The sequence below is a fragment of the Podarcis tiliguerta genome (genome assembly GCF_965153285.1).
Source record: "Podarcis tiliguerta genome assembly, chromosome: 3".
NCBI lineage: Eukaryota > Metazoa > Chordata > Lepidosauria > Squamata > Lacertidae > Podarcis > Podarcis tiliguerta.
In genome coordinates, this window is record NC_139536.1 from 60,805,739 (window position 1) to 60,820,614 (window position 14,876).

A 14,876-nucleotide genomic window follows, 5' to 3' on the forward strand; every position below is an offset into this window, starting at 1 on the left:
ACAGTAATCTAAATATTTTTGGAACTAGCCTTAAGCCCATGAAGATGAAGATGAATTAATAAATTTAAAGGGAAAGTTGTGCATGCTTAATATATACCCAGCCGAAGGCCTGCTACAGTAATTTGTAATATCATATCAGCCTATACATTCCACGCCTGCTTCCTCCTCTCGTATCAAGTAATGTTCACATTTGAAGTCTTTACACGAATCAATCATGTATTTTGTGTAGAGAGGCATTTGGAATTTTTTTTACATGTTGGCTATTTTATGCAAAGTTGTACCAATACCAGTTTCGCACACTCACCACCACATGTACATGGTAAAATCATCCTGTGTGGGCATCATAATCTGGAAAACAAACAAGTGAATTGGGCATTTTCATCAGCATATATCCATGGTATCTAGCATTCTCTGAAGAGAGATGGAAATTTCCCATTCAGAGAGCCAGTTAACAAAGTTAAAGGGAGGGAGGGAGGAGCTCTGGCTTACAAGCATAAATCAATAGATGTGCACTATGAACTGAAAGCTCACTGAAAGTACTCAGATCATGCCAACGGAGTCACAATGGCCGGCTCAAAGACTCACTTGGTTTTGGAGAACTATATAGGAGGCCAATTTATTCCTTGCTCCTCATATTTAGATTCCTATGACCCGTCTACAGGAGAAGTTTATTGCAAGGTGCCAGACAGTGGCAGAGAGGAGGTGAGTTCCTGCATAGATTCAACTCCTTGTCATGATATCAGGGTAATTGCCTGGACAATTAACAAAAATGGTTTGCAGCTGATATTGTTTAAGTTTTCTCCAGTATAAAACTAATAGTGAAATTGCCTTATGTTTTGTATTATGCTGCTAAATATTTGCATAGAACGTCTGTGTGGCATTGGTTAATGGTATTGGTTTGAAGCTTTAAAATCTTTGAATCAAAACTCCTTTCCACTAGTTGAAGCCCTCGATGTTCCTACCCAAGTTTAATGTACTTTCCCTTGAAGTTTTTGAGAAGGCAATTAATTGCTTGTTACATGTCTGTGTTCATGGCCTCTTACACCTAATGCATTATTCCTTAAGGCTTTGAAAAGAACTGAGTTAAATCAAAATATCTATTTGTAATGACTGAAGTTGCAAAAAACAAACCGACATATATGTTTTTGCAGTTTCACCTCAACCTTCAGCATTGCCAGTCTATCAAATATTTGCTAAGCACTGATAAGTAATGGTTGAAGTGTAACTAGCTGGGTTTGCTAAAGTTTAAACTTGCTGCCTGAAGCTTTGTGCTTTCCTAGTTTGCTTCTGTATGTAAACAGAAGGGGTGATTTTATATTTGATCAAGTATGTTTAGAGAAGAACTTCAAGTAGCCACTTGCATTGACCTGTGGTCCAGCCTTCCCCAAGGCTGTGTCCTCCATTTGTATGTGCACTTACATAGATGGAGATAGAGATGAAGGTGTTTGTGTACTCCTTAGGGGAAAAAAACTTGCAGTGGGCTCCATTTTTATTTCAAGGCTTGGTAACTGCTGTGGAACACTCTCGTAATCCTTGCTGTAACATCTAAGAGCATTCCTCATGCGGATCGGGGGCCCCACTTTCTGCATTTCCCTGCCAGCGACAGTCAGTGATGAGACTGGGAAAATGCACAATCTGCTGGCTTCTGTCTGTGTGATGACTGGTCCTAAACTAAGGGTGGGGATCCTATGGTTCCCCAGATGATGATAGACTCCAACTCCTATGAACTGTAACCATTGGCCAGACTGGACTGAGACTTCATGGTAATTGGTGTTCAACAACATCTGGAAGATAACATTTCCTCACCCAAACATCATGATAGGGTTGGTGAGAGTTTGACAACAGCTTTTGGCAAATGTGTAAACTTGACTTTTAGATGACTGTTCAGACCGGCCTGCTGCTTTTTCAGTGCTTGTATTCTTCTTCCACTGGGTCATCAGTGCTCCTCATATCCATTGAGACCAGATGGGTCTCTGTTGTTCCTGGCTGCTGCTTAGCACAGGAGTTGCTAATCTTAACGGCTGGTTTCTTGCTATTACCCTTAAAACGAAAGCTCAACAGTGCCACCTAATGTAATAAATTGGAAGATGACATACAGACGGAAGAGTATTGTTCCTAGACAGGGCTAACACAGCCTTCTCCAACTTTGGGTCCCCAGTTTACAAGTCCCATCATTCCTAGCCAGCATGACCAGTGTCTGAGGATGGTGCAAGTTATAGACCCAACAACATTTGTAGATCTAACATTGGGCAAGTCAAGCGGTAGTCTTGGCAGTAGCTTAACTTCTGCTTCTAAAGAAGAGGTGCCTGTCTCACAGCTGCCCAGAAGATAAGTCTAATAGTAGTAGTGGTGCCCATCTGACTGGGTTGCCCAAGCCACTCTGTGTGGCTCTCATCAAACATAGAGCACAATACAGCATCACACACACTAAAAGCTTCCCTCAACAGTTGTGATAACTGCTGATTCTGAACACTACTCTCATACATGGCTGGTGGCTGTGGTTGATCTAGGTAGCTAAGAAGCAATTTATATATGCTCCAGAGTCGGGGTGCAATATCTGTGGTCCTCCTGATGTTGTTGGACTCCAACTTCCATCGTTGGGACTGATAGAAGTCGAAACTCAACAACATCTGAAGGGCCACTCATTCCACACCCCTGCTCTAGAGCCTATTTTTAATACTTATTAATTTCCCCCGTGTATTTCTGCTATGGTTTTCTACTTGGAATGGTGCCCTGGCTTGAACTGAGTCATGGAAAGGGTGATACAATAAATACATAGGAAGCTGCCTTATACAGAGTCAAATTATTGATCTTCCTAGCTCAATATTGTGTATACTGACTGTCTGGGTTCCAGATTGGAGTCCTTCCCAGCCCTACCTGGAGATGCCAAGGAGTGAACGTGGGACCTTCTACATGCAAAACAGGAGCTTTGCCACGAAGCGATGGCCGTTCCCCCCCTTTCCCTATAATTTATGTTAACATACACTGTGCGTTTTGGTTTTGCTGAACACCACCCAAACTGCATCCATTCATTGTCTTTTTAAGGTGGAGGCGGCTGTCATTGCTGCCCAAAATGCTTTCCCAGGCTGGTCGGCCAAAAGCCCCCAGGAAAGGTCAAAAATAATGAGCAAGTTGGCAGACCTTATTGAAGAAGATCTGGAGTCATTTGCTCAAGCAGAATCAAAGGATCAAGGTAAAGACAGACGCCTGTTTGGGCTGTTCTTCCAAGTGGTAATAGGGTGAAGGAAAACTTGCTCTTCATTTTGCATAATCAATACGTAATACTTCCATGCCTCATCAAGTACAAGTGCATGTTTCCCTTCACATTTCTGTAAACTGCATGCAAGTTGTAGTGGTTGCAGTGGGGTGGGGGCACTAGCTATGAAAGCTGGGCAATTAATTCCTTGCTTAAATAACCAAAGAGTTGTGGTATTTGTCAACTGGTTCTCTGTTTCAGGGAAAACCATTACATTTGCTAGAATGGTGGACATCCCCCGATCTGTATACAATTTCCGTTTCTTTTCGTCGTCCATCCTTCACCAGACAGCAGAATGTACACAGATGGACCATGTGGGCTGTATGCATTATACTGAGAGGACACCTGTGGGAATTGGTAAGGCCTATTATGGAGTGTGCTGTTTGCACACGACCCAGCAGTGCTCAGCTGTGACCCTGACACTTTTGTTAGGATCTATTGCGGCCTGAGCCCATTCCAGAATTTACCACCTGAAAGGTTAACGAGGACAACATGAGGAAGGGCCATAGCTCAATGCTCTGAATAAAGTCTTTCAGATAATTTAACAAAATAAATCATGCCCCAGAATATGTCTACAATTTCCATCCTTTGTTTCTTTGTTTTTACAGTTTTGCACACCATAGATTTTACAACAAAACACAACATCCCATAACCTTCAATGGAGTATGAAGCTTTTGTAAATGGGAAGAGCAGATAAATTTCACATTTTAAATACAAGCTTTTAATCCCACATTCTGATAAAACGTAATGTGCTTTCTGTTTATGGAATTCCACAGATATGCCACTAGGTGTCACAATTTTACTTCAGAATTTTAAAATATTATTGCTGCCGCTGCTACTACTACTACTACTACTACTACTACTACGCCTCAACAAGGTGTTTTCAGCATTATACCTCAACATCCTGGTGTATTGGACAGCTACTTCCTATGCAAGCCTTGTGGACTCCAGTATACTCAAAATATTAACTTTTGCTGGATCAATCTCAATTTCAAATCTAAGGAAACATTCTGTGCAATTATGCATTTACAAGCAACAATGAAAGGTTTAGCTTTCTGTAAGGAACCAGTGATTCCCTCCAACAGTTTAGGAGGTGCCGAAGCACACAAAGCAAGTATGCCATAAATAGGCACCAGCAAATGTTTCAATCGCAGCTATTGCCCCTCTGCACTAGTCAGTAATTGATATTTAAGTTGTAAAACAGGAAATAACAAAAATTCTTCATCTGAGCCTCTCAGCCAGTCTAATATATACACCGTATATATCCCACATTCATTCAATTCCTTCCACACAAAATGTGTGTATTAATGCTGAATTATTTTAATAATAAAAACCTTTCAAAAAATTTTTTTTCCTTCCACACAAAAAAGTCTGCCTCTCAATCTTCAAATCTGGACTGCCCTATAAAGTTTGTTTAGTGTGAGCATACGGGTCAAATTTTAACTGGCAGCATATGCTGCCTCTCTCTTGTTGCTAAAATGGTCTGGTCTTGGAATTCGTAATGCTTCTTGCTTATCTTGGGTGGAGGACAGAGAGGGGTGTAGCCTACTGCACGAAGGCAAGAGTCACACTGCTTTGCCGAGGTAGGATGGCGCAGTCAGTAGAGCTTGGGACTCTTAATCTCGGGATCATGGGTTTCAGCCCCACCTTGGGCAAAATATTCCTGCATTGCAGGGGATTGGACTAGATGACTCTTGTGGTCCCTTCCAGCTCTACAATTCTATGATTCTAAACACACTTTTCCTTCTGGCCCCACCCACCACAGGCATGTGTCCTCTGGATAGTTGCACAGAAGGAAATATGATCCTCTGGCTGAAAAATATGATCCTCTGGCTGAAATATGATCCTCGCCCTACACAGATGAATATTTCCTCTGTAGGCTAGCAGCCAGAATGAGTCCTTGAGGGTAGAGTAGAAGGAAAAACAGTTGAAGCTCATGCAGTGTTGCCATGCTGGGTATAGGGGAATCTCAACTTTGGTCAAAATGTCAAGACTCCCATTTTAAACCAATTTATTTAATTTCTCTCCTTAAAAAATGACAATAAAAATAAAGCTGGCTTAATTAGTCCTTGGAATTTGCCACTTTACTTGCTGACCTGGAAAATTGCGCCGGCTATTGCGTGTGGGAACACTGTCATTGCCAAACCCAGTGAGATGACATCTGCTACTGCTTGGATGATGTGCAAGCTTCTCAATAAAGCAGGTAATTCCCCAAATGATGTATTAGTATAGGGGTGTCATATTTTCTGTAAATCAATCTGCATAGTGTCAATACAGTGGTTCCCCGGGTTACAGACGCTTCAGGTTACAGACTCCGCTAACCCAGAAATAGTACCTCTGGTTAAGAACTTTGCTTCAGGATGAGAACAGAAATTGTGTGGCGGCGGCACAGCAACAGTGGGAGGCCCCATTAGCTAAAGTGGTACCTCGGGTTAAGAACTGTTTCAGGTTAAAAACGGACCTCCAGAATGAATTAAGTTCTTAACCTGAGGTACCACTGTATAGTAACAAAACAGTTGACACATTTGCATCCCAATGTGTATACCTGTATATTGCTATAGGATGCAGGGTAGTCTTTAAAGCAGCATGCTACCAAGTGTTGATGTTTTCTTTATTTGTACCTGCAAGGTATTCCTCCAGGTGTGGTGAACATCATATTTGGGAGTGGTCCGAAAGCTGGAGATGCTCTAGTTTCCCATCCCAAGGTGTCATTGATTTCCTTCACGGGAAGCACTCTCACTGGCCAGCGCATTATTGAGAGGAGTGCTCCGTATTGTAAGAAGCTCTCTCTGGAGCTTGGAGGAAAAAATCCAGCTATCATCTTTGAGGATGCCAACTTAGACGAATGTGTTCCTACTACTGTAAGATCCAGCTTTGCGAATCAGGTATGGAAAGTGGGCAACTCCCTGTCTCTTGATACTAAGTTCATTGCTTGGCTTTTGAAACTCCAAAAATGTGCATGCCCTCCCTAACAGAATTTTATCCTGAGGGGGTAATTTTGAATGCGGGAACTGATTTCTACAAGGCTACCCCACAAGGGACAAACTGAGTGGGTACCAAGACATAAATATCAAGTGATAGGAATGAATAAGCAAATGCTAATCCTCTTGATTTATTATTGGCTGGTGCTTTTTCAGCTTCCTCAGAGCATGTTCAGAGAAAATTTGAGTTCTGTTTGAGAATTCCCTCCTAGTCCGTAGATGTGTTGATGCAAGTGCACAGATGGTGTTTCTGACACCCCGTGAGTGTTGGTATTATCTGGTGCCATGCGTATAATTCCACTTGCACATTGGGAACTGTTGTCTAGTTGCCATACCAAGCAAATGCATCTGAGATACTTGAGAATCTGAGGAACATATTGAGAACAGCAAGAAGACGCCCACACCCTGATAGTCTTGTGGCAGAAGGTCACTTGGAGAAATCCCCCTACAGTAGAAGAGTGCTTGGGTATGATAGATGGCAATGAAATATGCATTAATTGCCACCTACACCCCCCCCAAAAAAACACCCCTCATGTGTAGTGCTGTAGTGCCACTTGGAATCACATATACATGTAAGAGAGTACTTGGTAGAATTAGCAGTGGGAGGCAATGAAAAATTCATTCAGCTACAATCAAAAGGCTTGAGATGCCTCAGTAGAGAATATATGGTCACCAAGGAAGAATTGCTTGGTTGATTTGATTATTTGATTGCGTAGTCAATTTGCTGTTGAATGGGATGCTTGGAGGAGGTGCAACGAGGGTCCCCTGGCTGCACATACAGTTCTGTAGAGCCTATATGCCGTTGCAGTGCAAGTGGAACCCACTTCTTAAATTCCACATTTAGAAACTTGCCTAGGTAAATATTATTGCAATTGTTGCTAGAGGTTTTGATTAACTGTTTTTATGCCATAGATCTGCGCGCGCGCACACACACACACATTTAAAAAGCTGGGTTGTGGAATATGATAGATAAGTGTTTTCCCCCTCTCCTTACATGCAGCACAAATTATGTGTTGATTTCACACAGCCCATCAGAGTTTTAACAAAATCTTCAATAAATGGTAAGGAATTTGCAGTGATCTCCTCACATGCCCTGTTTGCTTTAGCTCCCTCGTCTGCTGAATGTTGGCTGTCCAGGTGCAGAAGCTTGTTAGTCATTAAGATCCAGAGGGATGGCATTTGTTAATTGAGCATCACAAATTGATCAAATCTGTTTTCCAAGTTGACTAATTGCAAACTTCAGTGGCGTCGCTGTTCAGTAATTATGCAGGAAGCACAGTGTGACATCAATCAGATGACAGGCTTGTGTGGGTAATTTGCTCCAAATTTCCACGCAGAAATGGTTAACACTTTTAAACATTCAGTTACTGCTTTGGAAGCTGCAGCCTTTGTCATCTCATTCACCCCATCCAGCACTGCGGCCATATAGGCTGCATTCCCACTGTGGAAGGACGTGTGGATCCAGAATTGTTAAGACTGTGTTCATGGAAGACTATCTTACCTGGCCACGAGTGATCACCAAAGATCTATTTGAAAAGGCTGTCCTCAGCTGATTCAAACATGAAACATCTGTTACTTGATATTCCTTCACTCAGTGGTGTCAGTCAAATGTCTGACGGCCTTTTCACACGTGAGCTGGACATCACTGCTGTTGTGAACAGGCACGTGTGGTGGTGATGGGATGAATAATATTTGCAATGGGAAATAGAGAGGGCGAGGACCAGGACATCCCAGGGAGGGATTTTCCAGCAGAGAATCTGAGTGGGAGAGAGCACCCATCAATTCATCCCTGCAAATTCCTCCAAAAGATTACTGCCCCTGCCCCCAATCTGGGTCTGAAATTAGAAGTGAATTTGATTGTAGGGGGGAAAGTGTGTGTGTGTGTGTGTGTGTGTGTGTGTAGATTGACAGGAGATAATCAGTAGCTACAAGAGGAGTTAAATATCCCTTCTCATACCTAATTATTGTCCCTGTAAGTGACCTTCCACCCTCTTATCTGGGCAAACATGGAGTTAGGAGCTCACATCTGTTAAGATAGCTAATGTCTATGTGGTACTAGGGGCAAACAATATAACCACATGCTGATATTTGCACTTGATGGAGTAATTCCAGGGCCTCAGGTAGCATGTGCTGGGGAATGGGGCAGTTAGTAACCACACCTACTTTGGTAAACAGCTAGGATCTAGAATCAATATATATTGAAAGCAGAAGACAAGTATAAATGAATCTGGATTAAGACAAATCACATTTTTCATCCCTGACCGATATTTTTTCTTCCCTCCTGCCTCTCCATCCTATTACTAGGGTGAAATATGTCTCTGCACCAGCAGAATCTTTGTTCAGAGAAACATTTACAATGAATTCTTGAGAAGGTTTGTGGAAGCTGTCAAAAGGTGGAAAGTTGGAAACCCCTCAGATCCCACAATTGACCAGGGAGCACTGATAAGTAAAGAACATTTAGCAAAGGTAAAGAAAAAGAAAAACCAAGGTTGATTATTTGTGATCAAATAAAGTGCTGTTTTTCTTTCTGGCTTGAAAAGAAAGGACCTCAGGACATGAAGAGAGTGATTTTTTCTCACATCACTGTAAATTCACAGTCATTTTGGGATAGGGAACAGGGCAGAACTTTTAGCTGATTTTGAGGCCCAGTATACCTTTCAAAATTTACGCACTGCAGTTGTTAGAATTGCATGTAAATTCACTCCAGGTGACAAGGAATTAAAAATGTTGCTTCCTCTTGCAAGCTTGTTTTCCAAATATGTTGACAGCAGGATTGAAAATAATATTTCCGATTTCCAAGAGCCAATATCAACTTTTAATGCTCCAAGGGTTTCCCCAGCATTGATTACTATCAAGATTATTAGTTAAGTACCTGAAATCCCTAACGCTACAGCTCTCTTCAGGTGTTACCAAACAACATCCACAAACAGATGCAGTGCAAATGAGTGCACTAGCTCCATGCCCTTCTAACACATGGAAGGTGACACTCTGAAGAAGGGAGCCTTTTGTGTCTGTGGGGGCCCCTTGCATAACTGGGATTCTGAGGCAAGAGCTTCAGGTTTTGGACTATCACCTTCCACAACTTTGGTAGGTGATGGAAGGAGGTGGAGCTAGGAAGCTTCTCCCAAAGCTGTACTGCCCCCCCCCCCCGCCCCATGTGCTTGCTGTTGACATTTAGCAATGCCTGTGAAGTACAAATCACTTGGAAAAAGTCCCATACAGTGGTACCTTGGGATAATTCGTTCCGGAGGTCCGTTCTTAATCTGAAATGGTTCTTAACCTGAAGCACCACTTTAGCTAATGGGGCCTCCCACTGCCGCCGCAAAATTTCTGTTCTCAACTTGAATCAAAGTTCTTAACATGAGGTACTATTTCTGGGTTAGTGGAGTCTGTAACCTGAAGCATATGTAACCCGAGGTACCACTGTATTTGGATTAGACTGGATTACTGCAATGCACCCTATGTGGGGCTTCCCTTGGGCCTGGTCCAGAAGCTCTACCTAGTGCAGAACACAGTGACTAGGGTGCTGGTGGGGGCAGCTGACCAGCAGCGTGCAACACATCGGCTAAAGCACCTGCTCTGGTTTCCCATATCCTGCTGAGCCAGGTTCAAGGGCCTTGTGTTTCCCTGGACACCTTGAGTCCAGGCTGTCTTAACCACTGCTTGAGCCCTTATACCCCGGCCAATCACTGGAGTCTGGAGGTGCACTGTTAGTTGTCTCCCTGACTGGCCTCAACCAGATGTCAGGGGCATTTAGTGTCAGTGGTCCCATGCTGTGGAACCATCTTCCAGCAGAGATTTGGCAGGCATCTTCACTTTTGACTTTCAGGAGCCTCCTGAAGACTTTTTTTTTTTAACACCAAAAGGCCTTCAGAGCTGTTGAAACCTCTTTCACAACTACTACATTATGCTTTTAAGGTTTTCTAAAAGCATTTCTTTTGTGTGCACTGCCCTGATATTTTATGCTTCAGAAATACTTTTATACCTATAAATAAATAAAACATTTCTGTAGCCAATCTGTGGATAATTGGAAATTGCAACCCTTTCAAAAAATGATTTGTTGCTGTTACTCCTAATAGGTAAAGAACTACATCAAAAAAGCAGAGTCTGAAGGGGGTAAAATTCTCTGTGGAGAGGGGATCAATACTTTGACTCTTCCAACAAGAAACCGGAATGGGTATTTCATGCTTCCGACGGTCATTACTGAAATTGCCGATGACTCAAGTTGCATGCAGGATGAGATCTTTGGCCCTGTAACCTGCTTCACAGTGTTTGACACGGAAGAGGAAGTCATCAGGAGAGCGAATGGGGTCAAATACGGACTGGCAGCCACTGTCTGGTCAAGGGATGTGGGGCGGGTTCATCGTGTTGCTAAGAAACTCCAGTGTGGATTGGTGTGGACCAACTGTTGGCTTATCAGGGACTTGAATTTGCCCTTTGGTGGCATGAAAGCCTCAGGGGTAGGCAGAGAAGGAGCAAAGGATTCCTATGAGTTTTTCACTGAGGTGAAAACGATTACTATAAAACACACTGAGATGCACTGATGAAAAATATTCCGCATCAGAATAAACAAACACTGTGGTTTTTGCTGTCTTTGAAATAGATAATGAGACAGGTTTGCTTACAATGTGCCCTGAAAGCCATAATTTATACTGTAATTGCATTGATGGTGTAAGTTCACTGGCTAGTTGTCTGCCTGCCTGCTTCCCATGGAGAAAAGCAGGGGTACAAGTTAAAAGCTTGTAGCTGGAATGTGGGCACTTTTTAGGACTGAGTGCTCATTTTGGGGTGATGGGGTCTGCAAAATACCTGTGCTTGCAGCTGCATACTCATCATACATTTAAAGCATGTTACTTCCCCCAAGAATCCTGGGAACAAAGCAACTTGTTAAGGGTGCTGCGTACAGTATTGGAGCTCTGTGAGGGGTAAACTTCAGTTAGCCTATACCTTGTGTTAAACAATGTGCTTTAAATGTCTGGTGTGGATGAAGCCAGAGTGCCTTTGTCCCAGCTTTGCAAAAGTCTCCGCTCATATTAAACCTGCCGTAACCTGGTCTGCTCCCTGAGTCATTTGGTTGGAGAATAGGAAGACCAGAAGGTTCACATGGGCAGCTGAAGGACACCTCCAGTGTGCTGTTGCTGCACCCACGGGTGCCAGGTTAGCAACTTCTAGCTTACTGAACAGGACCAAAATGACAAATTCAAATGGAAATTCGAGAAATTATAACCTTATAACCTTTTCAAATGGAAATTTCTTCTGTGAGCTTTAGGAATAGGGAAAACAATGATTGTTTCAGATATAGCTTCCATTTACATCCATATGAGGGCAGCAGAGTGTGTTGTTTGTTCCCCCCTTGTGAATTGCTTAGGTTTAATATATTTTGATGTACTTCAGAAATACATTTCTTCTGTGATGCTTTTTTTTACCATTAATAAAATCACTCAAAATGGAACAAACCCATAAAGAAAAAAATATTCATTTTTTAAAAATGGAAAAAGGATTCAGTTGGAAGAAAACCGTCCATGTTTTTGAGCTTTGAAGGGTAGAAAACTACCATAGTTTGACTCTATTTCACTGCCCATGGTGAAATCTTAGTGTTAAATTATGGAGAGTGAAAGGAATTCATTATACTGGACCTATGTGATGCAGTCTGATAACTGTAAAGATCTTGTAGTTTTCCATTCCTGGGGCAATGGAATTTTTCAAAAACCTTCTTTGCTGCCAGCTGTCCTGTCTGGTGAAAGACATCATGTAGTCATCATGAGGATTTTGTTAATCGTTTTTATGTAAGTCTGAAGAGTCAGCCCATCTGTTAAATCTTACAGATGGAAATCAACTCGGATCTGATTATTCCACTCCTGCTGGTTGACTTTCTCCTGCCCCCAGTCGAGACGTGTACGTCATCTTGCAATGATTTTAATTGGCTCTGGCCAGGCTGGGATGTTGCAGAATTTTCTCAGAATGATGCTAGCATTTTCTAATACCTACAAACAAGCTAAAAAATCCCCAAAACAAACAACCACTTTCTCTCTAGGACATCATCCTCATTTAAAGACTTAGATTATCAACAATTGAAGCATGCTTTTTTGGGAAGATAGAGGTGGTCATCATCATGGGTCTGTATTTGTGGCATGTTTGAGAACATTTGATTTTCCAAATTCCAGCCAATTGATGTTCAAGACTTTCAGCAAAGCTACACAGAGAACTGTGATAAATACAAAATGCTCAGCTAGTATCAGTTGTAGCAACCAGTCCTATTGCTTGTACCCCAAATATATGGTCTGAATTCATTGCATCGTATGTTAGTACAGCTGCGCTCCAGATGTTGCAAATTCCATTTCACATTATCTCTGACCATCGGCAATACTGACTGGAGCTCACTGGAATTGTAGTCCAAAACATTTGGAGGGCAGCAGGTAGGGAGATGCTGTATTAAAATCAACAATCCATGTGTGAATGTCCAGTGCAAAGATTGGAGATATGTTTTGTAGTGGTGTGCAACTGCAGATATTCCTCTTCACCCCTTGTGGCGATCACACAGGGCCCTTGGATGTTTGACGGTCTATTGACCCTGTGCCACCACTGTAATTGCGTTCTTCGCTGCCACCAACCCGTTTCTCACGGGTACACACGGAGTCCAGTTAGTTGGTAACATTAACAAATAATCAAGTTTATTGATAGGCATGAACAAGCTTATGGTTTCAGTTAATTTTTCTTGGCAGTTTCTTAATCTTAGTTCCTAACAACTTCAAACTGATTATCCCAACTAACTATTTATCTATCTGACTCCACCTAACAATTCCTCTCACAACACAACTCGACCAACCCACAGGCTATTCCTCCCTCCTCCTTCTTCAACCCAACTCTCAACTGACTTTCACACAACACCCCCTCTAACCCTAACTCCTCCTATCAGTTTCCACTGGCCAATCACATCACACTCATTTAAACCCTTTCCTTATGACCCACCTAGGAGGCAAACTCCACACCCCTCCCCTTGGGCTTGTTGGGGATTTCACTCAGAAGTCACTCCACCCTGCCTCTCGGAGTTTTGAGGTGAAGGCTGCCTCCTCTACATTTTTTGGGTGGTGGTGGTGGGGGGATGCTTATCTCAGCTGCAACCAGCCTTACAGCTGACTGGATCCATATGACAAGTGCTGCCTTTCCAGCCAGGCAGACTTTCTAGAACTCCGAATACGCCAGTTGTTATTGCACAGCCTTCTGCTGAATTCACAGTTCTGTGGCTTATGCAGTGCTCTTTGTCTTTTAAAAAATGTTTAGGGGGACTCTCATTTGGACTCAAGAAAACCACCATTTTATAGTTCAAATTGGGGAAAATAAATACAGTAAATGGACAAAAGTACAAAGAACATGCATTACCTCATATTACACAGCTGACAGCTCACAGTAACTTCCACATTGGCATAAGGTTATGTATACTAACATCTTTCAGATTCCTCTGCAAAACACAACACATCCACACTCCACACTGCTTCACACATTAAACGCTCGCTTCCGTCTGAGGCTCAAGAAACACCGTGACAGGAAAAGAGGCCGCCATCAGGGGTAGCAACAGAACTGATGATTCACCATGCTAGAGAAGAATTTTGATTTTTTTAGTTTCTTCTCCCCTTAGATTCACAAAATGCTTAGGGGTATGCGTACCCCTGCACACCCTCCCCTGAAAAAAAGCCCTGGGTTTATGCATCCCAGCTATATGGCCCAGTCCAACAGGAAGAGGCATTGCTTTTCCCCCCAGCTGGAGCATGTTGGAGTGCAATTCCAGCACTTATCAGGTGGGCGCCATTGCGGGCCAGTGCTCTGCCCACACACTTCTTGCCTTTACATATTTCTGAGAAGCCCCAAACATTCATTTCAAGTCAAAATGGAAGTTAGCCAGCGTGTGTGAGTCTATACTTTTAAAAAAAGATTTATGACTCCGCCTAGCTCTTAGCCACTTCTAGCAGCGTTTGGTCAAGCTATGGGGTGGGGCCAGTTTGTATTTCCTTTTCTTCAGTCCATCTCCTATGTAGCATTGGCTGGCTTTAAGCTTTCCAGCCTGGCCTCTACCATTACATGTGCATGCGATTGCGTGAGGGCCATTCTGAGCTCTCCTAGCCATCCTCCTGAATCGAAGAGAAAGACGGAGGCAGGAGCACATTTATTTTCCTGCACTAGAACCAGAGGCAACCCCGAAACCAGCTAGAGAGACAGTTTACTGTAGTTTTCAGCACCTCTGCAGGTGTTGTCAAAACGGCATCTGTTCAGGGTTGCCCCAAGTCTCCCAGTTGACTTACTGTAGCAACTTCATGTTGAGTTTTGCCACCTATTTTTCATGGGGGGGGGAGCACTGGGAGGAGGGAATGCAAACACAAGCTGCTGCCGAATGTGCATGCAGAGTTGCAGGCTTCCCCTCCCCCAAATAACCTTGCACCCCTCGTTTGTGGGTTCATTTCTGCATCAAGACAAGAAGTGCTGTGCTTCAGTTTCTATCCAGGTTTCACTGAACTCTCGTGACCGAGAGCGAAGACAAAAGTCATTACCTAGTCGTAAGTTAGAAATTAATTTAGGGTGTGGATAAAACTGAAAATTGGGTGTCAATTGAAATTAAATATTATGCAACAGCGAGGATAATGTTG

The 14,876-nt window shown here is 42.8% G+C and overlaps 1 protein-coding gene across 1 annotated transcript; it reads left to right on the top strand.

Moving 5' to 3' along the window:
- The first annotated feature begins 11 nt into the window (after positions 1-11).
- On the top strand, positions 12-10,821 carry ALDH8A1 (aldehyde dehydrogenase 8 family member A1). Its single transcript, XM_083435048.1, has 7 exons — positions 12-702; positions 3,046-3,193; positions 3,458-3,613; positions 5,310-5,459; positions 5,885-6,141; positions 8,542-8,703; positions 10,317-10,821. The coding sequence occupies exons 1-7, from the start codon at positions 565-567 to the stop codon at positions 10,779-10,781; spliced, it is 1,476 nt and encodes a 491-aa protein (XP_083291174.1). The 5' UTR covers positions 12-564; the 3' UTR covers positions 10,782-10,821.
- The last annotated feature ends 4,055 nt before the right edge of the window (positions 10,822-14,876 follow it).

What these genes read in the sequence shown, in the direction of transcription:
- ALDH8A1 (XM_083435048.1), top strand. Translation starts at nt 565, where the DNA reads ATGGCCGGCTCAAAGACTCACTTGGTTTTGGAGAACTATATAGGAGGC. An exon ending in AGCAGAATCAAAGGATCAAG is followed by an intron (nt 3,194 to 3,457) that starts GTAAAGACAGAC and finishes TCTCTGTTTCAG; the next exon opens with GGAAAACCATTACATTTGCT. An exon ending in GATCCAGCTTTGCGAATCAG is followed by an intron (nt 6,142 to 8,541) that starts GTATGGAAAGTG and finishes TCCTATTACTAG; the next exon opens with GGTGAAATATGTCTCTGCAC.